At 44.7% G+C, this 20,686-nt stretch overlaps 1 protein-coding gene across 7 annotated transcripts in view; it reads right to left on the reverse strand.

Moving 5' to 3' along the window:
- The window catches only part of LOC146811566 (telomerase protein component 1-like), a 1,575,504-nt gene that overhangs the window by 19,397 nt on the left and 1,535,421 nt on the right, over positions 1 to 20,686 (reverse strand). For all 7 annotated transcript variants that reach the window (XR_014966741.1, XM_085618541.1, XM_085618539.1 and 4 more), the window contains 2 exons: positions 11,275 to 11,393; positions 3,881 to 3,985 (listed from right to left, as the gene is read on the reverse strand). Coding sequence is in view for 6 of the 7 variants with exons in the window: in XM_085618541.1 (XP_085474667.1) it covers positions 3,881 to 3,985; positions 11,275 to 11,393 (224 nt within the window). In the remaining variant the exon portion in view is untranslated. The remainder of the gene's footprint in view (positions 1 to 3,880; positions 3,986 to 11,274; positions 11,394 to 20,686) is intronic.

The raw sequence follows: 20,686 nt of genomic DNA on the forward strand, positions 1-20,686 counted from the left end.
TGAGCTGGAGCACCAGTGGGGGTGATGTTATTGTTATCTCTGTGGGTTCAGTTATCTTTTCTCTTTATATTGATGAACTTATGTTATGCCCTGTAATACGAGATCTAAGATTATAAGATTATTTATATGAATATAATAAATAATATATATTTTTGATAACATTTTTAATGAGAAAATCGTTTTTTTCTTATTACTTTTGCTTTAAGCATTGTTGAAAGCACATGTATATACACGATGACTCCCAGATGACTTAATCAGCATCTATCAAAATACAGTGAGATATTCCATCAATTGATTCTATCAGACAGTCTGCTCAGTTCTAATGTATATACTCAGAATCCCTTGTTCTTTCTGCCTATCTGTTCATTCAGGGGCCCTCTTACATTCTTTATTATACGTTTTTGGCGTACCTGTACAACCATATTTAAACACTTTCTGATAAAGATGGGGTCTTGCGGTACCACAACTCTATGGAGACATTTGGCTTTTGCTGCCCGACGCATTGTTAATAAGGACTATCAGGTCCAGCAGTTATACCAGCAATGCTGCAATACAATAGAATGGAAATCATGTCGGGTAACCCGATTACCAGACTTTTTGTTACAGCAATACTGGGTTCTAAATAAAGCCTCCTCCCTGATCCCCTGTATTTAATCATGAGGTATTTCCACTCAAGCTACTCCTAAATGCTGCTTTTTTCTTCAATTCTTTAAAGGGACATTTGTGTCATTTTGATGTACTGTTTGTCTTACCACAAACCTCCACCATCTAAATAGACACCGTTTGTAATGGTTGCTACTTCTCAAACACACCTTTACCAGACCTAAACAATTATAAAAATACTAATTCTTTCAAGGGGCACTCTCTTAAATAAAAATTCTTCAGGCTTTTTTTCTAACATGGTTAAAATTCAAACAACAATTTGCTTCAATTTGATTGTTTTCCACATGGATAACAATTTCTTTAAATTGTATTTTGCGCAGAAAATGGCTGTTTCCATCTTTACATCAGAGATGGTCTCAATATAAAGGTAAAAAAAAGGTTGTCTCAATATTCGTTATGACTTGATGTGGAAGGGAGAGCAGGGTTGGGCTATACTATACTTGAACATACATGCTTGAGTCCACTGAAAATGGATCAATTTTGGAGATGTCTCAAGGGTTTCCAGATTTGCTGCAGATCATTTTTTGGTGAATTAGGTGAAACAGGCTGCAATAATACTGAAGCATTCCAGGTCTTTCCTGCAGAGCTTTCCAGTGAAATTTAGCAAGCCAAAGTTGTACAGTTTTTCAGTTTGTCATGCAACGAATAACAGGCCCGCCAACTCACATGTTTCTTCACTCATCACAGCGTCCTGTCCTGGTGAAGGGCAATATAACATGGGGAGCTGGAAACCCTTGCACAGAACAGATTTCCAGCTTAGGTGAGAAGTAGTTTGCACAAGCGGGCTCCAATTTTAGCGCCCCCAGGACATGAAAGGTGGTCCCGGATGATTTCTTTCTTGCTTGGGACAGGGTTTGTGTGATTGTATGGGCAGTGTGATGGACCAAACCCTGAATATCTCTTCATGGTTCCAACTTCTACTCGATGTATGATCACATGGCAAACATTATTTTGAGGTTTGCAGTTCTGGCATAACTTGGAAATGCTGCAGTTAAACTGCTGGACTCACTTTTCTAGTTTGCCCAATCACTAAACATGCCATCTGAGATGCAGTAGCGAAAGGGTAGTAGACAAATAATACACATGACTTAATGTCACTGGCTTATACCATCATGACGTTAAGGTTCTAATTGCCAGTCGGCTGGACTTCGGTTCAGTGATGTGGGTGTAGGAGGAGTGGGTGTAGGAGGAGTGGGTGGGTGGGTGGGTAGGTGGGTGGGTGGGTGGGTGGATGGGTTTCTGCATCTAAATCTGGCCAGCAGGAGTTCTAGTCTCCAGCATAACCATGCAGCCCTGGGAATACTGGATGCAAATCTGCAAAATTTCCCTGGATCTGGGGACAGCTCCATAGCAATTTACCACCTGCTCAGAGGAGCTGGTAAATGTCAGAGGGGTGGCCACTCAGGTCGGGTTAAGGGTATGTGTCAGAGACTGTGGCCAGGTAGTGGGAATATTATCTGCTGCAGTGGAGTCCGGATGTGTGCTCCCAGAGACTCTGTCACTGGCTCTATTTTAACAGGTGCAGATGCACACCTGGTAAACCAGCTCTGGTGGTACTCGACACGGTAATCCCACGTACGGAAAAACTCATAGAATGATTAAGTAATATACCCTGGTATATTGGCCTACCATGTTGAAAAAGAGGGCTTATCTGCTTAAATGCTTATTTATCTACTCGTAAAATGCTGCTAAACAGGTACTCTGCACTAACATTACGGTCTCTGCACACATTTACATTTAAAGCACTAGCAAGTCAATAGTTTTTTTTAATGAAAACAAACCACTGGAATGACGAATGAGGAGGGAGGAAAGAGTTGAAGGACAGAGCAAGAGGCACACTCAAAGTAACAAGGACCACACATAGGAGAAAAGGAAAGGCGTGGGAGAGGGTAACAAGGTAAGGCCATACAAAAGAATAGAAAGAGGAAGGCCCATGAGCTCCCATCGACAGCTAAAAATCAAATGTCATGAAGAAAAGCAAAAGGAAAAGCAGTACTCTGACGTCAATAGTGCAAGGACACAACTCAAACAATTAAAACATTAAAAGACCAAAATAATCCTTTGTTTTCGGCCCAGACACACTAATAGGGAGAAGAACCACTAAATTAGGCGCAGGAAACAGGAATAGACCAGACAGACATTGAATCTTAAACAAGGGACAGACTCAAAGCCCACTCTAGGCATATGCAAGAGTATAGGAAACTATGAATCTGTCTGTACTGTGACCGCAAATTAAAGATTCAGGAACTGCTTATCGGGTAAAGAGCTCAGGTAGACTTTGATAAAGCTTCCACCACAGGCTGAACTGGGAGTAGGCAAGCACACATTTACTGATATAGCCCTTACTCTATGTAAATATATGAGGTGATTCGGTGCAGGATTGCCAGGACAGGGGCCTTAAAGCCTGCACAGACCCGTAAGCATCTCAGCAAAAGGAATTAAAAACATACTGCAGAAACTGTCCTGTGAACACCACCTTAAATGTCTAGGGAGAAAAAACAGGAATGCCATTTTCAAAGTTTCTTCAGTTAAACAGAAACGCTTGAGAATCTGGTCTAAAATTCTCCCAAAGGAGCCTTGAAAATTACAAATGCATTTTCGTTTTAGAAATTGTAATACAAGTAGGAACGTAATATGTTATCTCAGACAAGAGAGTGTATAACACAGTGTAGCAAGACCCATTGTGCAAGATACTGATGTATGCACCAATATGACAATATCCTTCTGCAGCACCATCAAGTGCAGATTACCAGCTGCCCTATATTGTCAAGGTACATTTACATATATAGGTATGTGCAGATTTACTACTCTTAACTCCACAGTACAGATATAGTTTCAAGGTATACAAACAGGAAGCTAAGACTAGTAACCGTGTAATTGCCAAAATATACTTACTTTGAAAATATAGTGATAGGCAATATTCTGCACTTGATATTGTTGCAGGACGATAATAAAATATTTACATTTTTGTACTACACCCAAGATACTGACAGGAGGATTTGGTTCAGGATTTTTGTTTTAAAAACCGTAAACAATTTGTTCAGCTGTTTATAATCTCCTTATTAATATTAAACATATGTTGCAAAAAATGAACAAGTACTACCTTATCCTCACTGCACCTTTCCAATCCCCAGACAGCTACAATTGGAAGTTTCCACACAACTGTAACACGTATGAAGCAGTTTGATAACAGAAAGTAGGTCATTTGAGGCCATACCTGTTTAAGTTTTGGGTGGGTCCAGACCTTGACATTACGATCCAGGGATGCGGTGAGGATCATATTGTTCAAAATGTGCAGAGCGGTTACGGAGCCGTTATGGATCTGAGGAGAAAATAATAGTTAACGGTCCATGAAGTAGGAGCTTTACTACATTCTGTGGGGCGTCTGGGTGCAAAGGCAGCAGTCCCATGTTAGGTATAAATAGTTAATACGCACAAGTTACTTACTTGTGTAACGATATATCTGTAAGAGACATTAGTTAGTGATAGATTCCTTACCTTAGAATATCCTCAGGCGTCAGACTGGATCTGGAAAGTTTTTGTCAGCCGTACCCCTGCGCGTCGGTAGGCGTCGTCATGCGGCTCCGCGTACGTCACTGGCATCGTAGCCACGAGATGATGTCGTTGGAGCTACTTAGACGCGCCCACGCATGCTGACGTCAGTTCTGTACACGACTTTTCTGTGCCAGGAACGCAGAGCCATGCCAGAGACCGACTACTGGTGCAATAGTACTAGGGCCCTGAAAGGGATGACCTGAGCCCTAGATAACAGTTCGCAGAATGGGGAGGATGGGCAGGCGGTAAGGAATCTATCACTAACTAATGTCTCTTACAGATATATCGTTACACAAGTAAGTAACTTGTGCATCTGAAAGACACGTTAGTGATAGATTCCTTACCTTAGAATACATACCCAAGCAATACCAACCCCGGTGGTGGGTCTGCGAAGTGAGATTACACCAGAAAGTCACAGAGAACCGAACGGCCAAAGAAGCCGTCTCTCCGGACTTAGCTGTCAAGGCAATAGTGCTTCGTGAAAGTATGCAGCGAGGCCAAAGTGGCTGCCTGACAGATGTCTTGCAGGGGGACACCCCGTCCCAATGCTGTAGTAGCCGCTGTTGCCCTGGTAGAATGGGCGTGCAGCCCAACCGGAGGTTCCTTTTTAGCCAGAGAGTAACAGGCTTTAATGCACAGGACAACCCAACGGGAGATTGAACGCTTGTGCACCGCCCGGCCTTTCTTGGCGCACACGTAGCCAACGAAGAGCTGGTCATCCACCCGGAACTGCTGTGTGTGGTTGAGATAGAACGAAAGCGCACGTTTTGGGTCCAAACGGTGGAGCCTCTCTTCCTCCCTGGAAGAAGGCGGAAAGAAAGTGGGCAGAGTGACAGTTTGCCCAAGATGAAAGGCAGAGACTACTTTCAGTTGAAAGGAAGGAAGTGGTTGAAGCACCACCTTGTCCGGATGAATAGCCAGGAAAGGAGGTTTACAGGAAAGAGCCTGGAGCTCACTCACCCTCCTAGCGGAGGTGATAGCCACCAGAAAGGCAGTTTTTAAAGTCAACAACCGCAAAGGACAGTTATGAAGAGACTCAAAGGGAGCACAGATTAAGTATGTGAGAACCAGGTTCAAGTTCCACTGAGGCATCACGAAAGGAACAGTAGGGAAAAGGTGAGTAATGCCTTAGAGAAATCTGTTGACAACAGGGGACTTAAAAGGAGAAGGCTGATCAGGCAGCCTGAGAAAGGCTGAAAGAGCAGAAAGGTAGCCCCTGATAGTGCCTAGAACAGAGCCCTGCTGGGCCAAGGAGAGAAGGAACAAAAGGACCTCAGAAAGAGGGGAAGAAAGGGGGTCTACAGCCTTCGCTGTGCACCATGCCACAGGTGTATACAGTTTTAGTGGAGGGACGCCTGGCTGCCAGAATCACATTACAGACATCAGGAGGCAAGTCAAATGGAATCAGCTGTCGCCGCTCAATCTCCACGCAAAGAAGTGGAGGCTGGACTGGTTCGGGTGGAGGACCGTTCCCTGCTGCTGCAACAGAAGATCCTCCCGAAGAGGCAGCCGGATCGGGGGATTCATACTCATACGGAGTAGCTCAGGATACCATACTCTTCAAGCCCAGTCCGGAGCCACAAGAATAACTTGGGCCCGGTCACGCCTGATTTTCTTCAGCACTCTGGGCAGAAGTGGTAAAGGCAGAAAGGTGTTCAACAGACCGGAACCCCACTAGCAACGAAAAGCGTCGCCGAGCGAGTGCCGCCTTGGAAACTCCAACGCGCAGAACTGCTGACATTGCGTGTTCTCTTCGGTGGCGAATAGATCTAACCAAGGTTCTCCCCACTGCTGAAAGAGACCTTGTGCCACCTCGGAGTGAAGATGACATTCGTGATCCAGCATGCACCTGCGGCTGAGTTCGTCCGCCCTGGTGTTCAGGGAACCTGCCATGTGTTGAACCACCAAGGAAATGCCCTGACATTCCAGCCATGTCCAGAGACGCAGTACCTCCTGACATAGGGTCCACAACCCCACCCCGCCCTGCTTGTTGCAGTACCACATGGCGGTGGTGTTGTCAGTGAACACCTGCACTACCCTCCCCTTGACAGAGGGAAGGAATGCTTTCAGTGTAAGTAGGATCGCCCTGAGCTCCAAAAAGTTGATATGGAGCTTGGACTCCACCGGAGAGCAGAGGCCTCTGATCTCCGCCTCTCCCATGTGGCTGCCCCATCCCAGGATCAGGAAGAACAATCAACTAATGATTGACGCTGCGCACTGTGCTAAATGTAACTACGTTACAAACAGTTAGTCTCATTAACAAAGTTTCAAAAAACGCTAAACAATGGTATTCGTTTGAACATATATTGTCAGCATATATGTAACAACAGATTCAAATTATAACATCATAAATGACGAACAAAAAAACTGTAGGTAAATCATTACTGACCTCTAAGATGAAATATGTGAGAGGGGTAAATGTCTAAAAAATGTCTGAAAGGATAGTTAAATATAGGGTGAAACAATGTAATCTGAGGTAAAACAAACAAACGAATAAGTACCAATCTGGAACTGTAGGAAAACGTTTAGTATAATGAGAAAATTATTAATAAATGAAATAGACAGATAAAATAATATAACATAGGTATAGCGAGTGATTAAAGGTGTTGAGATAGCCCATAAGCCACAGGGAAATTGAGAAAGGACTAAAATACAAATATACAAGGTAACTTATTGTGGATGTATGCCAACCAAAATAGTTTTTTCTTTCTTTCACTTTGTATGGTTTCCCATTTTATCTATTCTCTTCTTTAGAGTCACATTTATCATCTTTATCTTCACGCTATTGGGTGACTGTATTCGTATATATCTATTTTATAATTTTTTTTTTTTTTTTTTCCCTTCAGCCAACGGAGGGTTTATCCACCGCATGTGTGATTTACGGTTTACTACCATGCATCATGTCAACCGCACGATTTTCCACCATGTGATCTTCCTGTATAAACATAATAACCATTTTTTCTACTGATCATGTAATATATGTATTTTCTCCGCAGAACGCCCCTGACGAAGGGACAGCTAAGTCCCGAAATGCATTGGGCTCATCAAAAACATCTATTTGTGATTTCTTGAAATATTATGTGATATACCTAATTATTGCATTGCTCATGGTAGATGTCTACCGTTTTGTATATCTGTTGATACATTTATGATGTTATAATTTGAATCTGTTGTTACATATATGCTGACAATATATGTTCAAACGAATACCATTGTTTAGCGTTTTTTGAAACTTTGTTAATGAGACTAACTGTTTGTAACGTAGTTACATTTAGCACAGTGCGCAGCGTCAATCATTAGTTGATTGTTCTTCCTGATCTAGTTTTCCTTTGCCCGATTGACAGCGGGCATTACGCTGCAGCACCTATATCATCTAGAATACACCCTTGGATTAATTAGAAAACAGGAGTGCGCTGCTCATCTCTTTTTTGCACAACCATCCCAGGATGGACGCGTTCGTCACCACTATGTGCTCAGGTTGGGGAAGGGAGGGGGATCTGCCGCTGACGCAACGCTGGTCAGTGAGCCGCCACTGCAGGTCCTGTGCAGTGCCCTCCGAGATCTGGACGTTACCGGACAGATTTCCCCGATGCTGTGTCCACTGGAACTTAATGTCCCACTGCAGAGCCCGCATATGCCATCTGGCATGATTGATCAGCAGGATGCAGGAGGCCATGAGGCCCAGCAGCCTCAGGGTCTGCCTGACCGAAACCCAGGACCAGGGCGGAAAGATCGGAATCATAGCCCGAATGTCCTGGACTCGCTGTTCAGGAGGATAAACCCGAAACTGCGCCATATCCAGAACTGCTCCGATGAAGAGGAGCTCCTGAGACGGAATCAGGTGCGACTTCGGCATGTTGATGGAAAACCCCAGCAAATGCAGGAGGTCGGCCGTAGTCTGAAGGTGGGAGACAACTGCTTGGGGCGAACCCGCCTTCAATAGCCAGTCGTCGAGATAGGGGAAGACTGAGACCCCTGATCGGCGCAGATGAGCTGCGACCACTGCCATCACTTTCGTGAACACCCGAGGGGCACTGGTAAGGCCGGAAGGGAGCACGGTGAACTGAAAGTGCTTGTGGTCCACAGTGAACGGCAGGTATAAACGCTGGGCCAGCAGGATGGGGATATGAAAATAAGCATCCTGCAAGTCCAACGCTACCAGCCAGTCTTGCGGTGCTAGGGCAGACAAGACCTGAGCAAGCGTTTATCATCTTGAACTTCTCTTTCCGGAGGAAGCGATTGATGTTCCGGAGGTCTAAGAGAGGAAGCAGACCTTTGTCCTTCTTTGGAACCAAGAAGTAGTGGGAATAACGACCACAACCTACTTCTGGCGTCGGAACGTGCTCGATGGCCCCCTTGGCCAAGAGGACCGCAACTTCCTGCTGGAGGAGTGCCAAATGATCCCCTGACATGTGGTGGCACTGAGGTGCCATGGCTAGAGGGGTAGACTCAAAGGGGAGGGAGTAGCCCCGTCTGATTATCTGTAGAACCCACCTGACCGAGGTGATGGTGCGCCAGTGGGGGAGGTGATGGCGAATCCTGCTGCCCACTGGCGTCTGGTTGGCCTGAAACACCGGAGTAGGAAGGTTTTGAGGCGGCAGGGGCGGTGGTGGATTGACCCACCCGCTGGCCTCGGGACCCACCACGGTCGGCTCCACGACCGCGGCTGCACTGAGACTGCTGCTGCGCCGGCCTGCAGTTCTGAAAAGAACGCGTTTGGGCGCCTCGACCCTACCCTCGAAAGGAGCGAAAAGCGGACCCCGAAGGAGTACGCGTGGTGGCGAGACCCAAAGACTGGGCCGTAGCCCGATAGTCCTTAAAGCGTTCCAGAGTGCTATCCGCCTGGTCTCCAAAGAGGCGTGTGCCATCAAAGGGCATGTCCAACAAAGTATTCTGGACATCCCCTGAGAACCCAGTAGTTCTGAGCCAAGCGTAACGGAGGAGCGCCACCATTGTGGAAAGTGTCCTGCCGAGGGAGTCGGCTGTGTGAAATCCACAACGGATAGTGAATTTTGCAGCGCCTCTCCCCTCGGTAATGGCCTGGGAGAGAACCGCCTGAGATTCCACAGGGCACTGAGGCAGCACTTGCGCCACAGTTTCCCACACAGAATGGGAGTAGCGGCCCAACAGGCACGCAGTATTCACCACCCGCAACCCAGAACTGGCAGAGCTGAAAATCCTTTTCCCAAACTACTCCAGTTTCTTAGTATCCTTGTCCGGAGGAGCAGAAGGGAATGCGCTCAGTGAGGCAGAAGCCTGCACAACCAGACTCTGAGGCATTGGGTGAGAAAGTTGGGGTTGCCCGGTGCTGGGTGATGGCGGCCGCCACTCTGTGTTGGGTTTGGTAAAGGTTTTCAACAGGACGTCAGTAAGTGCGTCGTTGAAGGGTAGCAGCGGCTCCGCAGAGGAGGACGTTGGCTGCAGCACCTCCATCAGTAGATTGGTTTCCATAGGCACAGAAAGGAGCTCAAGGTTAAAAGCCTCAGCCGCCCTACGCAACACCACAGAAAAAGTCTCAACCTCCTCCGTAGCCACGGAAGAGGGGGACAGGGTACCAGAGAGTGGAGAGAAATGCAGATCCACTGGACCTTCCATATCACCCTCCCACTCCGGCTCATCCTCGCATTGAGCTGCGAGAGGGTCCTCAGACCCCTCCCAGTACTCCCCTTCATCCACCGGTTTTGGAAGAGGCCGGTAAGGACGAGGTGCCCAGGGAAATGGGACAAACTCTCCACCAAGAAAAGGAATTGGGGGTAATGAAACAATCCTGGTTCGGTGCCGGGGCCAGCGCCGGAGGAGGCGCCGAGGCCGGAGCCGGCGGCACCACAGGGTATCATGCTGGCGTAGCTGGGGCCAAAGGCGTCGGCGCGGGAGCAGAACCACCCAACGGGTCTGCGGGGCCCGAAGGCGCTCCGGAGGGACCTGATGGGCCAAACAAATGGCTCATGGCCAACAGGAAGGCTTGTATCTCTTCCGGAGTCGCTTGCGGTCCCGGGAAGGGCGGGTAGGCCACAGGCAACAACGGAGGCTCCATCAGAGCCGCGGGGGAGTGACCACCTGCCCCCTCCACCGCGTCCTGCGACCGGTGAGGGGTAGACGAAGAGCGATGTCGCTTCTTCGACTTCTTATGGTGCCGTGACTTACCTGTCTCCGATTCTGACGAATGATGGTGATGGCTCTGTGACAGGTCCCTCGACCTCCCACGGGAGCGGGACCTTGATCGGCGCGTAACGGATTGCCGGACCTCCAATAACTTTCGGGAACGCTCCCGTAAAGCTTTCGGCGCCATGGCCCAACTATCGGGGCACTCCTCGGGGTCATGGGCGTGCCCCAAGCAGAAGAGACGCATGTCGTGCTGATCCGCTACCCACATGTTTCGACAGCAGGCTCTACAGGACTTAAAACCGGGCATCTCTACTGCATCAGAAGTCAATACAAGAGAAACAAGTTCTCAGAAACCAAAAAAGTTAAAGTTATCAATTTGGGGTACCGCTCTCTCTCGGATCTGCGCTTTCTGGCGCGGAAAAAGAAAGAACTGACGTCAGGTCGTGTGGGCGCGTCTAAGTAGCTCCGACGACGTCATCTCGGCGGCTACGGCGCCAGTGACGTACGCGGAGCCGCACGACGACGCCTACTGATGCGCAGGGGTACTGCTGACGAAAACTTTCCGGATCCAGTCTGACGCCTGGGGATATTCTAAGGTAAGGAATCTATCACTAACGTGTCTCTTTCAGATAGTCTTGTTTTCTTTGAAAACTACTTTGACTGTATAAGTGACTCCTCCATTGATCCAGGTATGAACATTACACCAACTGATGCAGAGAAAAAGTGGTTTCTCTGCCCTTGAGTGAAGCCTCAATCAAAGGAAGAGTTCAGTTTGTGCAAACTCTGGAGAAAGCCTAGTCAACGTCGAAATATAATGCTAGGCTGGTGCGAGAATAGTGTGTGATCGAAGAGCTGGCATTTGAGATTTTGAGACACGAGTCATGCACAATTAAATTTTGATCAGTAAAGTTGAGTTACTCTGATAACTATAGGCAGCGTCAAGACTGTTACCTGTTTCCCATCCCAAGAGACAACCTCCCAGGTCTCCTGATCATCATCCTCAGATGCAGGCATCTTCTTTTGGGCCTTGGAACCCTCCATCAAGAGACGTCCTGTAGCATCGGCGAACCCTAGTGCAATGTAGAAGGGGTTAAAGATAGTAAGAAATTACAGAGGACTAGGAGTACATGTTCAGTATTTAGAGGGGGAAAAACAAAATCCTTAAATTAGAATGTCTAGAGTTAATATTTCAAGGCCATCTGTGCCGGAGGCATGTGACCCTGCTTTTGCCACAAATTGTTATGATTTAACACCTAACACAAGATTCTACTAATTAGCACAGACGTGTAATGTACATTCTGGAAACATTTAGTTCAAATAATCTAATCAGAATTCTGTTATTGACTGGAGTGGCGTCACCACAATGGGAAACAAAAGTTGCTACCCACTGTTGCTACGTCATAAAGGAATTCTAGGCTGTTCCTTATTGGGCTCTGAAAGAGCCTGTCTGTGCACTGCAGACTCTCTGCTCCGATGCAGAGCGCACAGCTTCAAGGGGAAGGGAGGACGGAGAAAGCACAGAGGGTTGTAGGGGTGGATGGTGCATGCCAAGGAATATATATATATATATTTTTAATGTGGAGCAGGAAGGCGCGCCCATACTAAGTATGGTTCCTTCACTACTCCACTGCCCTTGCGTAACAGCTGAAGGTAGAGGCAGTGGATTCCGCAGGTATATTTAACAACATAGGTAAGAAGTAAATAACATGGATGTTTTACACCTCTGGGTCCGAGTGGCATCCTAGACGGTTGTACGACATTACCACATGTTCATTCACCACGCACGTTTTTACTAGGGATATATTACAACGCATACCACCACCACGCATTCACATTCACTCTCATTTGAAATACTTTCACCACGCAATCCACTTCCACGCATTCTTTTACCACGTTTACTGTTAGTATAACATCCAGTCATAGTCTAACACTGCTACCTACTATTCAATAGTTACACATTAATTCCTAATGCTTTGATAATATATATATATATATATATATATATATATATATATATATATATATATATATATATATATATATATATATATATATATATATATATGACAATGCCATTATTAATCTGGCCAATGTGAACCTGGATGCAGCAGAACAACAGCTACTCTCTGTGGGACTTTCTTACTGCCCTGAGACTAATTTTGATTACACCAACACACGGGCAAATATATATAAGTTCATTAGGAAATTGAAGCTTAAAAAATGATCAGCTTCAAGTCAGTCCTAGTGAGCGACCACTGGATACTCCAACCCCAATGGGTCATGAGTTTGAAGGAATTTCCCAAAGCTTTGTGTCGCCATAGCATGAAACTCGCCCAAAGCCTGTTACACCGTTCAAGGTGGAATCTAAATTTGTTCCCACCATGCCAAGAAACTTGCTTGATGTATTCAATGAACAAGTGGTGGCGCAAGTGAAGGAATTGAACATTGAGAATAGCAAACTCCGTATTCTCTTTCTCAGTTGGAGATTTTTCTACTATCAACTGATAGAGAAACTCAAAAAAGAAAAAGAAGTAGTGGTCAGGAGTTCTGATAGGGGGGGGCATTGTGTTGTGGCCCCTGAGCGATTATATGGAGGAAGCAGCTTCTCAGTTGAATGATCCTGACTGCTATAGGAAAAGTTAATTGCAACGGTTTAAAAGCACACAGGACCCGTTCTTCACAAAATTATCGGCATGGAAGAGCTTGGGCCTTTTGAATTTGGAGGAATACAAGTACTTAGAAAAGGAACATCCAACTACACCTGTAATATATTTTGTTCCCAAAATTCACAAGTGCCTAAACAAGCCACCAAGTAGACCTATCATAGCAGCATGCGATGGGCCACTTGAAAATATGTCTATTTACATCGATTTTTTTCTTAGAAGAACATGGAAAAAATTTTAATTCATATATGCAGGATACAAGCAATTTTTTACGGAAAATAGAAACTATAAAATGGCAAGCTGGTTACCAATTGATAGCTTTAGATGTATCTGCACTTTATACATGCATTAAGAACTATGATGGCATTAAAGCAGTGGAGTACTTCCTGGCCAACAGACCAATGAAATTTGCCCAGCAGAACAAATTGTTGATAGACATGTTGTTTTGCTTAGAGAACAACTTGTTCCTGTATTAAAACCAAATGTACCAGCAGATACAGGGTGTGGCCATTGGGGCCAGCTTCTCTCCCAGCTATGCATGTCTTTTCATGGGCTGGTGGGAGGAGCTGGTCCTCATGAAGCAATGTGAGCACACGTACAATGAAAGGGTAATTTCTTGGCTGAGATTTATTGACGATTTATTTATTGTGTGGAATGGTTCAAAGAAAAGTGCGAATGACTATCAGACAAATCAATGATAACAATGTTAACTTGAGTTTCACCTCATCTATCAGTAATGAGAGCATATATTTTTTGGATGTACAGATATATATAGCGATAGATTGTCAACATCGTTGTTTCTAAAAGAAACTGCTGGTAAAGCAGTATTGCATGCATCCAGCTCGCATCCCCCTCACCTTGTGCAAAGCATCCCCTATGGGGAGATGTTAAGGATAATGTGAATCTGTAGTGAGGACAGTGATTTGTTTGTTAAACAATCAGAATGTAAAACAAGATTTCTGGAGAGGGGGTATAGTACTAAAACCATTGATGCAGCAATTTTGAAATCAAAGAGGCGAGCTAGACAAGATGTACTCCAGTACAAGTCCAAATCTAAATCCCAGGGTGCAAATGATAAACGATCAGATTAGCCAACAAGATTGATTCTGTCATATTCGAGGCAAGAAGGACAGATTAGGTCCACTATAAGACGCAATTGGCCTATATTATTAGGAGATCCAATTATAGGAGGTTTCCTTCCAAAGAAGCCTCCTAGAAAGACTGCGTCAATGGGCAATGCATTGGTCAGGAATAGCCCAGAGGATCAAGAAGGAGGTACGTGGCTGACAGCTAGAAAGGGTTTCTACAAATGCTCTAGCTGCAAGGCTTGTCAGAATGGTATTAAACAAGACTTCATACCAGGCGGCCTTTAGTGACCATGCGCATGTGATCAACCAGCACGTGTCCTGCAAGACTGAATATGCAGTATATGTTCTAATATGTAGTTGCAATCTGTATTATGTAGGCAGTACTAAGTTGGCTGTTCATGAAAGGATTCTACAACACATCAGGGCCATTGCAAACAATGACCCTAGTTACCCTGTTGCCAGGCATTTTAAAGAAACACACAATAGTAGCCTTAAACAATTTAAATATTTTGTTTTACCGCCACAGAAAAGAGGTGGCAACAGGGAGGCCAAACTTAGACGCGTTGAGACTAGGTACATATTGGAACTTGACACCAAGCATGCAGGGGGATTGAATACGAGTGAGGACATGTATATATACCTGTAGGTACTGTGGGGCCGATTCCGATCCTGGAAAAATATTCCCCGTACAAATCGTATCTGGAGTTTTTCCCGACTGAATCGTACAAGTCCCGTACAAACTGGCAAGTACGATTCGTATGGGAAAAAGTCCATACGAATCGTATTGGGAAAATTCCCCCACACGTCCTCGGGTCGGGAAAAGTCTCCGACACGTCCCCGGACATTTTTACGTACAAATGGGGAAACTGAAGTCCGAATGCTCAAGTACGATCCGTCCCATCCGTCCGATTGTACAACTGTATGGAAAAAAGACCGTCCGGAGCGAACTCCCATAGCAACCATGGAGATGTCCAAACAGGTGCCCGGTACGCGCCGAACACCCCCCCAGGCCCACCCGTGTGTACGCGCCGTACCCCCAGCCCCCGTATGTACGGAGCGTACCCCCAGGCCCCCGTGTGTACGTGCCGTACCCGCAGCCTCCCGTATGTACGGAGCGTACCCCCAGCCCCCCGTATGTACGGAGCGTACCCCCAGCCCCCCGTATGTACAGAGCACTGGGGGTCCGCACCGTACATACGGGGGTGGGGGTACGCTCCGTACATACGGGGGGCTGGGGGTACGCTCCGTACATACGGGGGGCTGGGGGTACGCTCCGTACATACGGGGGCTGGGGGTACGCTCCTAGCCCACCGTACATACGGGGGGCTGGGGGTACGCTCCGTACATACACGGGTGGGGGTACGGCACATCCATCCGCGGGGGGCTGGGGGTCCGGCGCGTACTTACGGGGGGCTAGGGGGGGTGATCGGCGCATACCGGGCCCCCTATTCCTCATGCTTCGCGGCGTACTTCGCTTTTCCTGCACTTTTTGGGTGCCGTAAAAATATTGCCGTCCGGAGTGCTGTCGGTACGAATCGTACTTGCTGGTACGTAAAAAGCTGCCAAACTCCATCCGGATGTCACGTCCGCGGTGTCCCGGATCACATTTGTATGTATTTTTCTGTCGGTCGGTCTTTTTTCCGATTCGTACGGAAATGGTGTTTCTGTACGAATCGTACTTGCAAGTTTGTAGGGTTTTTTTCCCGGGTACGAGTCGGACGGAGAAAACGCTCCGACCGTTTGTACCCGGTTTTTCCAGGATCGGAATCGGCCCCATAATGTTTGATTATTACTTGATAATATTTTACTAATCGTATTTTAACAAATTTTATCTGATTTTATGCAGTTGGAATGAATTTATAATAATATTTATATTATATATGTATTTATATTTTTATATCCTCATTTGTGGGAATCAACTTTTGAAATCGGATGAATATTATGTTTTAATACTATTGGTACCTCTTTATGATAATGCTAAAGCATACACGTACGGATTAATCCATGTATTTCAGCAATAGAATAGTGACTAAACCGTATATGCAATAGTCTTATTGAATTTTATCTAAAAAAATGTTTTGATAGTTGGAATGTATTTTATAAAGATGTGTATTTATTATGTTTCACATATTTATGTATTTATATCTGCATTTGTGAGAATCAACTGTCCAAGTAGGATTGAATATTGGGATTGCACATTACAGGTGCCTTCTCAAGAAAATCATTAGGAAAAGTGAGCATAGATTTATCTATGTGTAATTTTGTTACAGAATAGTAACTCCATACACTGGATTCATGCTCCCGAGACCAACAGATAATATTTTTATATATCATTTTTTGCACTATGCACTTTATGTAGACTTGCGCTTTTATAGGGATTTAAGCACTGGTCACTTTAATTTTAAATAGCTAAGTGTGTATGTACAATCGAAACAATACCAGTTTAAGTGGAATTTTACTGTATGAAATCTGAAAAAAATAATAATTAAGAGGTTTTATAGGTATGCATTAGGATTTTTTAACAATGTATTTATACTTGTTATCATTATTGCATTCATGCAGATTTCGATATGCACGACAGTATGTTTTCCATGTCTAGCACGAAAGCTATTGAGCACTGTCACTTTAAAAGGGGAGATCCTACCCTCTAGCGTGGTCATGTGATCAAGGTCGGTAACAGCCGAAACGTGTTATGCGGAATAGTAGAGTTCTGGATAAACACTTCATCGCACCATATCTGGTCCACTCTCCTTTTTCTCTGTGTAGGAGAGGAAAAGCAGGCGAGCGTTATATATATATATATATATATATATATATTCACTTAAAAAACCATAGGTTTCACACATGTTATAGTTAGCTGTACATTTCACTCGTAAAAAACCAATGAAATTCCACGTTATAGTTAGATCAGGTAACTATAACTTGCGCGCCCACAATAAACTGCTGATGACGTCACATATTACATCACTCATGACATGGTCAGTGACATCACTCATGACATCAATGATGACATCTGAAATTACACATTGTGGATTGCGGTCGCGCAAGTTATAGTTACCTGATCTAACTATAACGTGGAATTTCATTGGTTTTTTACGAGTGAAATGTACAGCTAACTATAACATGTGTGAAACCTATGGTTTTTTAAGTGAATTTGCAAGGTTTTGTAAATGATAATTCCTAACGTGTGTGAAACCTATGGTTTTTTCAGTGAATTTGTACGTTTTTTTAAATGCTAAGTTATGTATTTATTTTTTATTTTTTTTTCTGGTTTTTCACTGTGCGCACACCCTGCGTGCACGGTGCGCATCTCGGTGCGCTTCGCGCACCGAGCGCCCACGTTGCGCAGTCCATGCCGTGCGCGCCTCGCCATTTTTTTACACATTAACATTTGTTTTTTTCTCCCTTGGGGGTCCTTTAATTTATTTAATAAATGTGATTGTTACTTCTTTATTTTTTTTTTTTTATTTTTTTGCCTTGCGCGTACGGTAAGCTTACCGTACGCGCACTCCGCGATTTTTTTTTTAAATTATTAAATGTATTTTTCGTACTTTTGGGTCCTTCTTGGACCCCCTGACAAACACTAGGGGGTCTGCAACTCTCTTCGTTGCCCCCTTTTCACGTTCCCCACCTTTGTTTCTCAGTGCGAGAGACAGAAAATGGCGGCCGACACTTCCGGATTTCGACCGATTCGAATGTTTACAGTCATGTAACCACCAATCAGAATTGAGCTCGCGCACGGCACCGTACGCGTACGGTAAGCTTACGGTAAGCGCACGGAGCGCGCTTACAGATATATATATTGATTTAAATGCTATTTTCTCAGGACCTACTGAACAGATTTACACCAGACCTACAAAAGGCACATCCTTGACCTGAGGACTACCTCTCTGCCAAATTTCAAGTAATTCTGTTCAGCCGTTCGGGCTGTAGCTCGGACTAAAGGTCCTATGGGAAAATGCATGGGGAAAACGCGTTTTGGGACCCCCCTTTTTTCTCAGCCCCCGCTTGACGAATCCCCCCGAGACTTTCAGGGTAGGAGCGGAGCGTAGCGCCCCATTAGTTTTGAAAATTTCGCGAGGATTCGTCGACCGGCGCCAAAGTTATTCCAAATAGAATGTTGCGGATTTCCTATGGAAACGCGGTCCTAACTATAACTATCTACTGGCGACCGCCAGTAGATTATATATATAATTTTTTTTTTTAACAAATTACATTTATGTCGTTTGCAGGTTTCCTAATAGTTTAACATTTTATATTTTAGAAGGGAGAGCCCCTAAACCCACCTTTTAAATATATAAACTACTCATCACTTGTGTGGTAAAAGTAATTATGACGTAAAAAATGCGTTTTAATTGCTTTTCATTGTAAAAAAGTGCTGTGGTAAAGGCAGTTCTCCCAGCTATCCCAATGCAACAGATAATAAAAATGGATCGCCCAACACCCAGCTTCACATTGGTATGAAACATATATAGAAGATGGGCCCCACAATCCAAACTGCACACAAACATTTAAGCCTGGCCACCAGTCCCACCTGAGGATTAAGTGTAAGGTCTCTGGTCCACTTCCAAAAACAGGTAAGTCCCACCTTTGTTAGGTTGAAGAGGAATGTCCCATATTCAGGATGGGCATGCAAAATGCATGGGAAATGTTCGCTGTTGTAGGGCGTTTAGTCTCCGCTATTCATTGTTGTATTAATGTAAATGCAAAGTTGTGGTCGACAGGGTGAGTTGGGGTGGCCAGAGTGGGTGAGATAAAGGAGAAGTGCTAATCACAGGAAAACGAAAGCCACTCTGTGGGGCGTAGAGATGTTATCACTGGCAAGTGTGGACTGATGCGCCAGATACATGCATGCAACACCCTACTATATTAAAACACTGCAGTGCCTATGGGATGCATGCCACATCAAGGCAATAAGAGATATTAAGGTAATGACGAAGTTGGTCAGAGGCTTCTAGGACTACTGTAAAACGAGGCATGTACTGGTATATTTACAGCAACATGAAATAGATATAGCCTTTTGCAAGAGAAACGCCTCACCAAACAAACAGAATCTAGGATTCATGCCAAGTGGATCAAGCACAAGTACTCAGCCACATACTCGTCATGCGCCAGAGGAGTAGCCATTTTCGTGAGGAGAGATTCTGCGGTTCGTCCACTCCACTCAACAACAGATCCGGAAGGGCGATGCATAATATCGCATGCACTTATACACACAGGCCACTTTTACTGTCTGCATTTGTGGTCCTAACATTGACAGCCCCTCCTTCTTCAGTGAGCTGTGGCTCAAAATACAAAATCTTAGCATCAGTGCACTTACTTGTGGTAGAGACTCCAATGTAATCCTTGACCCAGCAACAGATAGATCTAGTGATAGCAGGGGACTCCACCATCCGGTGGAAAAGCAAATACTTAAAATTATAACAATCAACCACCTCACGGAATTGTGGCGATCCAGAAATACGTGCAAGAGGGGAGGGCAACCAAAATCTAGGCTAAAATGGGAAGAGGAGTTACAAAATACATTCACAGATGTGCTATGGGAATACTGCTGCACTCAGACAGGCGCGCTATCTCCTACATATAAACAGAGACTCATACACTTCAAATTCCTAAACAGAAAATCCCATACGGTCCAGAAGCTTCATAAAATAGGCCTATGTGGAGCATCACTTTGTAAAAGATGTGAGGCGATGGTGGCAGTGCGAGTGATACAGGAATACTGGCAGGAACTGGGTTAAGAATATATCGGTCATCATAGGTACAGTGCTATGACTCACACTGGTCATCGTGATGAAGGATAAACATGAGATTGGGACGAGAAGCAGGACTGAAGTTGACAGATTGGCTCTACGATGCCGTAAACAGCCACGAACAATTAACAGCACATTGGGAACTAAAGCCTATTAAAACTAGACCTAAGGACTTATGGACCCTGCTGCGACGCTACCTTCTAAGTCACGTACAACCAACGGACAGTGATAATAGCATGATCCCAGAGGCAGATAGTGGCACACAATAACCTGGCTGCCAACTTAACATATGCCGCGACTGCCTTGGCTGCTCATGATTATGGGACCCAGACGCGACTTGCACACATTTGCAGTGACTCTAGGGAGGTTTGTTTTAATGTGACACAGTTGTGCAAGTGAAATATGTATCCTTATACTATGAGGTTTATAACATGTTACTTTATACTTGTCCTTTCTTTAAGGAACTAATAAAACAGAATTTAAAAAAAGTATAGTTTTAATCATTATTTTATCTTTGCGAAAAATGTAACATGGTTCAACTGTGAATGAATGAATAATTAATTGATCTGTTAAGTTAAAATCCTTACAATAAATACATGCAATACAATATGTCCATTTCTAAAACAATAAAAATCAGGTTTAAATTCAAATGTTTCATTAGTTAAAACAGTTTTGCCAATGATCTTCAAAAGTTCCTTAGATTATTGGTGGCCATCCGTGAAGTGGTTTTAAAACTGTGTGAGGAAATTCTGATTTCCTTACGTTTTTTCCAAGTTGCTCGATACTCTTTAATTGGCAGAACCATGAACTTAGCACACAGGATTTGGGTTCTACTTTTACTGCTCAGAGTTTTGTTTTT

The sequence above is a fragment of the Triturus cristatus genome, chromosome 7, assembly GCF_964204655.1.
Source record: "Triturus cristatus chromosome 7, aTriCri1.1, whole genome shotgun sequence".
Classification (NCBI taxonomy): domain Eukaryota; kingdom Metazoa; phylum Chordata; class Amphibia; order Caudata; family Salamandridae; genus Triturus; species Triturus cristatus.